Raw genomic sequence first — 12,129 nt, 5'->3', positions numbered from 1 at the left:
CAAAAGTTAGCGCAAGCTGGAACACCATCAACACTTCATTTTCCACTTGGAAAACCCTGCAGCCTTGTGGACTCAATATTGATTTCAATAACTTAAAGGCTTGAACTCTCTCATGTCCTATGCCCCAACTCTACACACCAGACCTTTTTATCACATGGTCTGCCATTACACACTACCTATTGTTAGCCACTAACAGTTTTTGTTAACACTTATTCCCCCTTCCCAGCCATATCATTATCTATTCCTTTGTCCAACTGCTCCTTTCTCTCTTTGGGCTCATTCCCTACCTATTGTTTACTTCTTATCCCCTCCCCTCACCCTATCTTCTGCATATAAACTAACATTTTCCTAGATCCCATCAGTTCTGAGGAAGGGTCACCAGACCCGAAATGTTAATTCTGATCTCTCTTCCCAGATGCTGCCAGACCTGCTGAGCTTTTCCAGCATTTTTTTTTTTATACTATATTAGCTGTTGAGCTGCAAAAATAAAATCACAAGTGTTTAAATATTTAAATTGATCAGAATCTTCTCCCTGGAACCTTCCAGATTTTGGTCAGAGGACAATCTACTCATTTGAATTGATGGAACTATCTGTGAGTTAAGTCAACAAATCTGTCTGCTCACAATCAAAGAAATCAACAACATTAATCTTCATCCCATGCATGAACCCTTTTTATCCAATCTCAACTAAAGAAGAAATTGAATGTATTTAGTAAATTAGCAGTTTTATCAAGTGCAGTGTCTCAAAAGATTTGCATGTGATTTTCTTATTGGTATATAGTTGTATATCTGGTGCTGTTAACTGTAACTTTAATAGAGATATTAGCACTGACCATTTTGAAAATATTTCATCTTTTTTAAAACTACAGGCAAAACGATCGATTTATTCCCACCTGAGTACCCTGGCAGATTTTGCAATTGAAATGTTTGATGTTCTAGATGAAATCAACTATCAATCATACAATGACTTTGTCTTAAGAGTTGGTAAGTAGTTGTCTTAGAATCAATAACGATAATTTACTTTGTAATTAAGTGAATAAATCTCTGTAATACACATTACTAACATTGTCTATATTTATGACTTTGTATATAGAAATGCTCAAACAGATTTTTTTTTGTATTTGTCATAAATGCTATGTGCAGCATGAATTTAAAAGAACCATCTGCTTGGTAGTTTAAAAAGAAACATTATGAAGTGTCATAGAAAAAGATGAAACTATAGACATCCATCAAATTTCTCCTGAAATGTAACAAATGAAAAGCAATTGCAAACTATTAATCTTCTGTTGAGTAAATTTATAAATTTCCGTTAAGTTGTGAAAGGGAGAAGTTCCAACAGGATTGCCATTTCAATTTGCTAGCCAATGATTCCTTCTGGAAAGAATGGGTGTTTAACTGAATGTGCATATCCCTGTTGCGTGAAGCTCAATACAATGCTGAGCCCTACATTGTCAAATTGCATGCCAGCAGTCATTGTGAATAAAATTTCTTTGCATTATCCCTAATTTATCACTAAGAAAGTGAGCACCAAGCATCTAATATGGCTGACAGCACACACTCCTTCACACCGTATTATTGAATTAATTTGCTTGTTAAATATCCAGAAAGAGATGCAGAAATATGTTAAATAATGGGTAACATGCTTGTTAAAGGGTTTTTTTGCAACATTGGAGCGCCTATCTCCTGACTAGCCAATTTCTCAGCAACACTTTGCACTATCAACCAAAGAGGACACTTTAGCAGCATCACTTAAAACGCTACTACAGGCAAAAATAAGCCTAGACTAGTTATACCAGTCAGCAGGATTTAATTTCTTCAGCTTGATAACATTCTGGTGAAACCAGTCTTGTGCTAACTCCAAGATTAATACATCCTTCCTGGGGTATAGTGTCCAAAGTGAATGAAGTACTAAAGATGCAGTCTGACTAGAACTTAATCGCATAGAAGTTAATGTCCTGTTTGCTATTCATTGTTGAATTAATTGAAGGTAGAAGGAAGAAGTTTACTTGCAAGTAGGAAATTCTAATCCGCCCCAGCCCCTGCCCAAACCACCCACGTTCAATACAGAGAACTGAGAGAAGTCTAAAATTAAATATTACCTTTATTTATTTGGTTTTTGAAATCACAAATTTGGCACTCCTTAAAGCTCAGTCTTCTAGGCGACTGGCTAGTTTGTCTATACTGTCGATTTGGCCATGCAAGTTAATACGAATATTAATGCTTAACACCGTAAAATTCCTCCCAACTAATTTAGACAGTTGCTGGTCAAAGAATCCAAATTTTATTTTCTTGATTGACTGATAGATAGATAGATAACTTACAATGTGAAAACAGGCCCTTTGGCCCAACAATTCCCACCAAAGCGCATCCCACCCAGACCCATTCCCCTACATTTACCCCTTCACCTCACACTATGGGCAATTTAGCATTGTCAATTCACCTAGCCTGTACATGTTTGGACTGTGGGAGGAAACACAGACACGGGGAGAATGTGCAAAACTCCACACAGACAGTTGCCTGAGGCGGGAATTGAACCTGGGTCTCTGGCACTGTGAGGCAGCAGTGATAACCACAGTGCCACACTGGGAAGATAGTGAAAATCTTGCACTTTTCTTGCAACAATTATCTGGAAAAGTTAGGGATGGGGCACGGTGGCTCAATATTTGACACTGCTGCTTCAGCGCACTGGGACCTGGGTTTGCTTCCAGCCTCGGATGACTGTTTGCACATTCTTCCCCCATGTCTGCATGGTTTTCCTCTGGGTGCTCCAGTTTCTTCCTGCAGTCCAAAGATGTGTAGATTAGTGGATTGACCAACTGTAATTGTCCATAGTGTTCAGGGATGTGTAGCTAGGTAGATTGGCCATGGGAAATTTGGGGTTATGAAAGCATTCTATGGGTCTGAATGGGATGCTCTTCAGAGGGACACTGCTGATTCAATGGGCCAAATGACCACCTTCTGCACTGTAGGGGTTCAATGCTTAAATGCATCTGAGAAGAATGTAATATTGCAGATTGTACTTGCTCTATAGAGTGTGAGGTCCAGAAGGTATTTGTATCCCTATTCAGTGATTTTTTATGTCTTTGTATTGTTTTTGTTGGAAACCACATTTGGCCAAAAATAATATGCTACATGAAATTAGCTTTATTTCATTTGCATTTGAAGGATCTACTGTCACTTCCTGCCTGTTTTTGGTAGCATTTATTTTCTTAAAGCTTGTAAAATTAAAGTTGAACATTCAGATTTTCAACACAACATTCTTGTCTCTTTCCACCATTGCAGGTATAAATGTCGGACCTGTAGTGGCAGGTGTGATTGGAGCAAGGCGGCCACAATACGACATCTGGGGAAACACTGTAAACGTTGCCAGCAGAATGGATAGTACGGGGGTTCAAGGCAAAATTCAAGTTAGTAATTTGCTCTTACAAAGCACTATAGGAAATTCAGAATTGAATACATGATATCTTTTGATTCATACTTTTTTGAAATCTAGGGAGAATGTTTCCTCAATGAGGTATGTTTTTTAACCCTCAACTTTTTTTTTATTTTGTCTAATTCACCTCAGTACTATAAATAATAAAATCTCCATATTTTAAATATCACTGAAAATATAAACATGTTGCCAAAACTTTATGTCTTGTGTATGTCAGGACAAACGCAAGGATGCCAAACTTTAAACAATTTCAACAATCAACACAACAAGGGAAAAGGTGTTGATTGGTCGATAAGTCAATTTTAATTGGTTGGGCATTGCCATGAAAAGGTGATGTGGAACAATAGGCTCCTTTAACTTCCTGGTCAGGGTTTACATCTTGCAGTCAGTTCTTCTATAACGGGATAGTTGCAACCCTGCATTATAGAAAAGTTGTACTTTAGAAACAGTGCTTAAAGTGTTGGCGATGTAATCACATTACAGCCAACACACGTTTTAAGAGTTTGCTCTTTAGAAACAGCACCCCCGATTCGTCAATCATGTTACAGTGAATTTGCATTAGCAAAACGCGCATTCTAGCAGAGCGACCTGTACTGTCAATTACCAATTTGCTACTCTTCGTACCAATAATTTATAAAATTGCATAACAGTCTAAAGTTCCACACGTGGAATAGTTGGTGTTTGACAATGAATGCTGAACTTAAGTGTAGGCACCTTGCAGAATGAAAACTGTTTCTGGAAAACAGAACATTATGCTGATTCCAAGAATATATTTCTTACTCATACTTTTCGATCACCTCATATCGAACTTTTGGTACTAAATATAAATATGTCCATTGTCCTCAAATCCCCTAATGCAGAATACCTTTGAAATCAATGTCCTGGCCCCTTTTAGATTCCTCAACATACCTATCAATTCTTTATATGTTATTTCCATTACTCTTACTATTTACTTGACTCACATTAAAATTCTACTAACATTTTAAGAAGGAGCCCTTTTACTTTTTGATTTGTTTACCTGTTCCCATTGCCTTACCACTTTAAATGTTCCAATGAATACACCCTGTTTGGAAGCACTAATACCAGTAAGTTTTACCTTACCTTTAGTGGAACTCTTTTCAGCTGATTAACATCTTCCTTTCTCAGGAATTATATAGTGTCCTAAAAATCAAATAAACTTTATTTTTATACCATCACTTAGTTGCTATATTTCCATTATATTTTATTTGGCAGCAGGAGAAATTGTAAAACTGATACCACTGAACTCTTGATCTTTAATGTGACTTCACTTTCTAAAGGTTGATCTGAGTGATACTGTCTTAGTTTTTTGTTGTACGGTTGATTTGTAAATGAGCCACAGTTTTTATATTACCATTTCAGAAATTCTTCCATTGGTATTCTTGTCAATATTTTTCATGGTTAATTCTTTGAACTGTGAAGTGACCATCTTCTGAAACATGTTTAACAGAAATCATGTTTCTCTCATGTTTTGGTGTGTAGCCATAGGGTCTGCAACTAGTTATTTCTCTGCACAAACTGCAAGCCTCACATATACATATCCAAGAACATCTGTGCTTTTAGTTTGCTCACACCCTGGGTGCCATGCACATCATGAATTCCCTCTTCCACTGCTACATCATCTTATTTGTATATATAGTCTGAGTTTCTGGTGATATTACCTTGCGTTGGTTTGCGTTTAACATTAAAATAAGTGGCTTTGAATTTCTTTCACATCTTTCAGATCATATTAATACTAATACAGAAGGGTGAAATTTTCTCTTTTGTTCCAGTTTTAAACTACTGTGATTTATTTTTACAGAATCATGCAAAATTCAGAAAGAGATCATTCAGTCCATTTTGTTTGCACTAGCTGTATAAACTAGTTGCCCATTGTCAACCCACTAATCTAGCTGTCCATTCCAATCCATTACCATGCTGTTAACAGTGCTTCAGGTGCAGATCAGCTACTTTTAAAACAGTTGATGGCTTGCTCTTCAACCACCAAGTGAGTTACAGAAACCCACCTCCTTCGAATGAAAACTTCTTTTCTGAATGTCCCCTCTAATTCTTCTATCAATCACCTTAAATCTGTGCCCTTGGTGACTGGCCTCTCCACCAGGCAAAGTAGATCTTGCCTGTCCACTGTATCCAAGCCACTCATTATTTCGTACACCTCAAATGAGGTAAACAACCTTAGACCATTTATTTTTCCTCATGGCTACAATTTTTTTGTAAATATTCTGCCAACTTTCTTGTGTAAGTTTCTCTGTACTCTCTGTCAAACGATACACTAAATACCAGCTGTGATCTAACCAGCATCTTTTATAGGTCCAGCATTAAATCCCTGCTTCAGTATTTAGTACCATGCCAAGTGAAGGAAAGCTTCTCATATCCTTTCTTTATTGCCTTATTTACCTGTCCTGCCAACTTCAGAAGCCTGTGAATAGGCACTTCAAGGTCTCTCACTTGCTCCACTGTTCCCAATATCCTCCCAGTTATTGCACATTCTCTTGCTTTGCTTGTTCTGCCCAAATGCATAACTTCACACTTCTCCAAACAGAATTCTATTTGTCACATTTCCACCAAAAATCAACCCAAATCAAACCTCAGTCAACACCTAACTCCTTCACTGTCAACTACATGGTCAATTTTTTTGTATCTGTAGACTTCCTAATCAAATTTCCTTCCACATTCAAGTCTATACCATTAATATGTGCCACAAACAGTAAGACACTCAACAAAAATCCCATGGAATGCAACTAGAAACTTACCTTTATTTCCTGTAACTTAGTCAATTTTGGATCAAACTGTCTACATTCCCCTTAATTTTTACTTTAATTCTTCTGTTATTCTGCCACATGGAACCTTTTGAAATGCCTTCCTAAAATCCATGTAGATCATGTCCACGACACAATTCTCAAAAATTTTGTTTTCTACTTGCTCAAAAAGAATAAGCTTTTAAGACATGACCTTCCCTTAAAATCATGCTAATTATCCCAGATTATTCCATGCCTTTCTCAGTAAGCGTTAATCCTCTTGCTATTGTTTCTCGTAATTTGCCCACTGCCAGGAAAACTGACTGGCCAAAAAATACATGGCTTACCTCCTTTTTAAAAATAAAGGTGCAACATTTGCAGACCACCAGTCCTATAATATTTCATCTGTGCCCAGTGAAGATGGCAAAATGATGCTCAGTGCATCCATTTTTTCATCCTTAGATTTTTTTAAAAGCTTCGGGTCCAGCCATGGTAACTTATTCACCTTTAAGGTTTCAGTCCCTCCGGTACTTTCCTTCTCTTTATGTTTAATCATCTAATATTTCACACTTCATTAACTACAATATCTGCAGTAACACACTGTTTTGTAAAGACAAAGAAATCATTAAAAGCCCGGCCCAAATATTTTGAAGTGAGACACAAATTACCATAAGGACTTCTGATAGCCCCTGCCTTTCCCTTAGTCATCCTTATGCTTATAATGTACTGATCAGTTATGTTTGAATTTTTCTTACTTTTACATTTCCTAATTTGCTGTCCTAATTTCCCATTTCACTTCACCCTGTATTTTCTATATCCCTCTAACCTTCTTAATGGAAGGAAGTTTTGCTATTTTGAAATTGACATTAGCTCAATTGTTCTGCTTTGTCTTACCCTGGATGCTTCAATAGAGCTAGGTGCCTTTTGGTTTGACAATACCACTTTTTTGTTTGTCTTCCTGAGGACATATATACCCTATGTCATTAGAATCATGTTTTTGAATGCCTCCCATTGATTTGTCATTCCTTCAAATAGCTGTAGCTAGTGCACTTTTGCAAGATCATCCCTCAACTTTGTAAAAGTTGTGTTCCCCTAATTTAAAACTTTTACTTCTGTTCTATCTTTGTCCCTTCCAGTAATGATGCTAAGTCAATTGTATTATGATGACTATTGCAAAAAAGTCATGGAGTGCTATTTCATTCACTAGCACAGCTTCACTTTTGAAGACAAAGTCTAAAATTGCACTGTGTCTCATTGGGCTTGTTATGTGTTTGTGAAAAAAAGTTCTTTTGAATGAAGTTCAAGAGTTTTCTATTTTTCACACTATTTATATCCCAAGCAAACTTTGGGTAGTTGAGGTCCCCAAGTATGACTGTTTTGCTGTTTTTAAACTCTTACAAGTCGGTCCCACTATTTGGGGGTCTAAAGCTCCTGCCTTGAATTGTTGCTGACCCTTTTTTTCTGACCATCTTCTTGTTTTATTCCCTTGTTGAATATTAGAAAGGCACCCAATTTTGAGGATTGCTGAGAAGGTGTGGAGTCTAAACCGTGCACCCAACACCTCTGATGCAGACAGCAATTGCTACTAAACTAACGAATGTACATCTTGTTTTCATTTAAGGACAGAAAGTAAGGACTGCTAAGAGAGGCTTTCTAAATATTATTTTTGGCCAAATGGTCCCCAAAATCATTAGTCTTTCAGGCTTAATGCACTTATTTCAGGATAGGACTTAGCCAATTAATGGTGGGACCTTGGGTAGTGTTGTAAAACAGAGGAACATATAGGTTCAGGTGCATAATTATCTCGAGGGTTGGAATATAAAAGCACTGTTGTGCTACTGAGACTTTATAAAGCTCTGGTTAGGCCCCATTTGGAGTACTGTGTCCTGTTTTGGTCCCCACACCTCAGGAAGGACATACTGGCACTGGAGCGTGTCCAGCGGAGATTCACACGGGATATTTCTTCAGCCAGAGAGTGGTGGGCCTGTGGAATTCGTTGCCGCAGAGTGCAGTGGAGGCTGGGACGCTAAATGTCTTCAAGGCAGGAGATTGATAAATTCTTGATGTCACAAGGAATTAAGGGCTACGGGGAGAATGCGGGTAAGTGGAGTTGAAATGCCCATCAGCCATGATTGAATGGCGGAGTGGACTCGATGGGCCAAATGGCCTTACTTCCGCTCCTATGTCTTATGGTCTTATGGTCTTATAATTTATTGAAGTTTGCTTCACATATAGACAATGATTAAAAGGGCATTTAGCACGCTTGCCTTCATTGCTCATTCCTTTGAGTACAGGGATAGGTGTTGGGAAGTCATGTTGAGGACATAAGAACACTGGTGAGTCTACATTAGAGTGCCACTGAAAAAGCACAGCAGGTCAGGCAGCACCCAAGGAGCAGGAAAATCAACGTTTCGGCAAAAGCCCTTCATCAGGATTTGCCCGAAACGTCAATTTTCCTGCTCCTCGGATGCTGCCTGACCTGCTGTGCTTTTCCAGTGCCATTCTAATCTACACTCTGATTTCCAGCATCTGCGGTCCTCACTTTTGCCGAGGAGGATATTGGTGAAGCCTCATCTGGAGTGCTAAGTCAGTTCTGGTTGCCTAGTTATAGAAAAGATATCACTTAGCTGGAGAGGATTCAGAAGAGACTTATCAGGATATTGCCAGATATGGAAGGTTTGAGTTATAAAGAAAGGCTGGATAGGTTGGCACCTTTTTAACTGGAATGTGGAAGGTTGAGCGGTGTACTTATAGAAGTTTATAAAATCATGAGAGGTATAGATAGGATTAATAGTCGGTGTCTTTTCCCTAGAGGATGGGGGATTTCAAGACGAGGGATAACATTTTTTAGGTGAGAGGAGAGAGATTTAATAAGATATTTGGGGCTTTTTCTTTTACACAGAGTGACTCACATATAGAATGAACTTTCTGAGGAAGTGGTGGATGTGAGCACAATTACAATGTTTAAAACATTTGGATAGGTATGTAAATAAGAAAGATTTAGAAGGATATGGACCAGAAGCATGTAGGTGGGATTAGTTTAGTTTGTGATTATGTTCAGCATGGACTGGTTGGACCAAAGGGTCTGTTTCTGTGCTGTATGACTCTGTGACTACAAGGCCCTTCAGGAAAACAGACCAGCATGAAGGATATATTGCACTGAATTGCATAGACCATAACATACAGGAGGAGAATTAGGCCATTAGAGTCTGCTCTGCCATTTGATCATGCGCTGATACATTTCTCAACCCCATTCTTCTGCCTTCTCCCTGTTCCATAACCTTGATTGTTTTATTAATCAAGAACCTATGCTGTCTCTACACACACAGTATTCTGCAACAGTGAATCATTTGATCATGCGCTGATACATTTCTCAACCCCATTCTTCTGCCTTCTCCCTGTTCCATAACCTTGATTGTTTTATTAATCAAGAACCTACGCTGTCTCTACACACACTGACTTGGTATCCACAGTATTCTGCAACAGTGAATTCCACAGATTCACCACCTTTGGGCTGAAGAAATTCCCCCTCATCTCAGCTCTAAAAAGTCACCCTTCACTCTGAGGTTATGCCCTCAGCTCCTAGTCTCTCCTACTAATGGAAATATCTCCACATCCACTCTATCCAGACCTCAGCTGAATGAATTCAACTCATTTGTTTTTGGACGTTCTGTTTATGCTGTCTGATAAACGTCCACTTTTGCATGGGTCTTGTGAATGTTTTCAGGGTTTCCTGATTATTTGCTGAGGCGTGAGTGACTGAGTTTTTGAAATGTGTGTGATGCATAATACGTGCCTGACTTCTAATTTCCAGGTAACAGAAGATGTCTATCGGATGCTCAATAAAAATAATTATGAGCTTGTCTGTCGAGGCAAGGTCAGCGTTAAAGGAAAAGGAGAAATGCTGACCTATTTCCTTGAAGGAAAAGTTAATGCAAATCCACAAATAAGTTCAACAAATTTAGTCAGAAAATTATATCCAGATGGAAGAGCGAAACTGGCAGCAAGCTGTCCCTCAGTGTCATCAGTAGCCAGCTTCACAATAAAGGCTGGACTTGGAGCACTCCAGGCATCTACAATGCAAACAAATCAATCTGTACACTATCTTCCACCCATACCAGTTGTTGAGCAAGCATAATGAATTTTGGCATTAAAAAATTTAAAGCTTAACCTTCTGCTGTTACTTGGGTGGAAATCAGTTAATGATGACAGGATGCACTGATCTCTCCAAGTCGGCATTTGGATGTCAGACACTGAAAAGAGGAATATTTGCCGAGAGCAATCCCCAGGAGCATGTGGGTCATCAGCGCCAAGAATCGCTATGATCGAACCAAAGATTAAACTTTGGGTATTGTTACGAGTGCAATTCTTGGAGTGAAAATTAAGGGCTAACTATCTGTTAGAAGAAGCAAAGAACTACATTTCGGGAATAGAGAATTATCTTTCTAAATAAAATGAATCTTGGAAGTCTGAATCAATCATAACTAGTTTGTATATTTTACAGTTTCTGCATGTTTTCTAAATGTACAGAACACATTTTCCCACATCATTTTGAGTTCTAAAATTAGTACTCACTTTTACTTCAGTGGCCAATGGATGGTTCTGACATTATGAAAATATCCATATAATATTGCCTTACTTGTGTTCTTTTTCAAATATATATATATATATATATAGCATTTTCAAAGTCTGCCTTTTTCATATCATACTCTGTACGAATTTATTGTATGTAATGGATTGTGTATGACCTATGAGAAAGCACATGCCAGATGAATATTTCATTAATTTTTATAACAAAGTTTTCCTTATGTAAGCATGACTACTGACATGCTGTAAAAGCTGTAGTATTCCTTCTATTGTTCTGCCTAACACATATCCACATTTATCAAATATCAAAGCTATAGAACTCCCACTAATTTTAGGTAACCTTTGCAAGAAGTTTACTGGCAGTTTACAGTAAAAGAGCACTCGCTGAATAATGAAAACCTGCCCTTACCATTTTGTCCCCAAGCGCCAATACTATTACTCTGTAGCAATAAAACTCAGCTATGACAATATATATTGAACACTGTAGAGATTAAAGGATGCACTGTTCTGATACTTTCACAACATAGTCAGTAGGGGCATTATATAATGAAGATTGCAGCTCTAAATGTGGGAGAAGCAGGTTGGGGAATAACATTTTTTTCAAACATTGTGGCCTATGTAGTATGTCAGATGTTTTATAGACTATTTATTTTATGCTTTATCACACAAATAAAAACACTGCTATGTGTTTTTTTAAACTGTAATTAGCTTGCTAATTTTCCATATTTAAATACGGGTCTATTTTTATGTGCATCTTGAATATTGTAGAATATCTTTCAGTCTCTTTTGGAACTGTAAGAATGACCTAAAGAATCAAATACTTGTTCTACCTTTTATGTTAAAAGTGGATAATATTCATGGAAATGTTTAATGTGAACGTAAATTTCTAATTATAAATTTTATACTGAGTGTTTGCACTATTATAATTTCTTCTGAGTCATAAAAAAGTAAAGAAAAATGATTTGAAGAAAAAATATTTTTGTTTCTGTGCATTTTAAGTATTCGCAATAGTAACTTTTATTAATGTTATTTTATTAATGTATCACTTTCAATTTTACTTCAAACTGCAGAATGTTTCAATTATGAATTTGAGTTAGACGACTTCAAGTCGTCTTCTATTGTGTGTCTCTTATATTGTTATCTTAGACATTGCTACCAAGAAACTTTTAAAAAATACTCTTCACTGAATATTTGTTCATGGGATGTGTATTTCATTGGCTCGGTCAGCAATTATTGCCCATCCCAAGTTGTATTTGAGAAGGTGGTGATGAGCTGCCTTCTTGTACTGCTGCAGTCCATTTGATGTAAGTACATCCACAATGCTGTCCAGAATTTTGACCCAACAACACTGAA

The 12,129-nt window shown here is 37.5% G+C and overlaps 1 protein-coding gene across 3 annotated transcripts in view; it reads left to right on the top strand.

The window, feature by feature from the left end:
- LOC122549912 (adenylate cyclase type 1-like) overlaps positions 1-11,775 on the top strand; it is a 290,966-nt gene extending 279,191 nt beyond the window's left edge. For 2 of the 3 annotated variants that reach the window (XM_043690133.1, XM_043690134.1), the window contains exons 19-21: positions 870-984; positions 3,283-3,407; positions 10,004-11,773. In XM_043690133.1, coding sequence (XP_043546068.1) covers positions 870-984; positions 3,283-3,407; positions 10,004-10,327 — 564 coding nt within the window. In that variant the 3' untranslated portion in view covers positions 10,328-11,773. Of the gene's footprint in view, positions 1-869; positions 985-3,282; positions 3,408-10,003 lie in introns of all 3 variants that reach the window. The other variant, XM_043690132.1, reaches the window with a different exon arrangement.
- The last annotated feature ends 354 nt before the right edge of the window (positions 11,776-12,129 follow it).

The sequence above is a fragment of the Chiloscyllium plagiosum genome, chromosome 5, assembly GCF_004010195.1.
Source record: "Chiloscyllium plagiosum isolate BGI_BamShark_2017 chromosome 5, ASM401019v2, whole genome shotgun sequence".
Taxonomy (NCBI): Eukaryota; Metazoa; Chordata; class Chondrichthyes; order Orectolobiformes; family Hemiscylliidae; genus Chiloscyllium; species Chiloscyllium plagiosum.
Note: the sequence above shows the minus strand (reverse complement) of the source record. Positions and strands in the feature narration are given on the sequence as shown.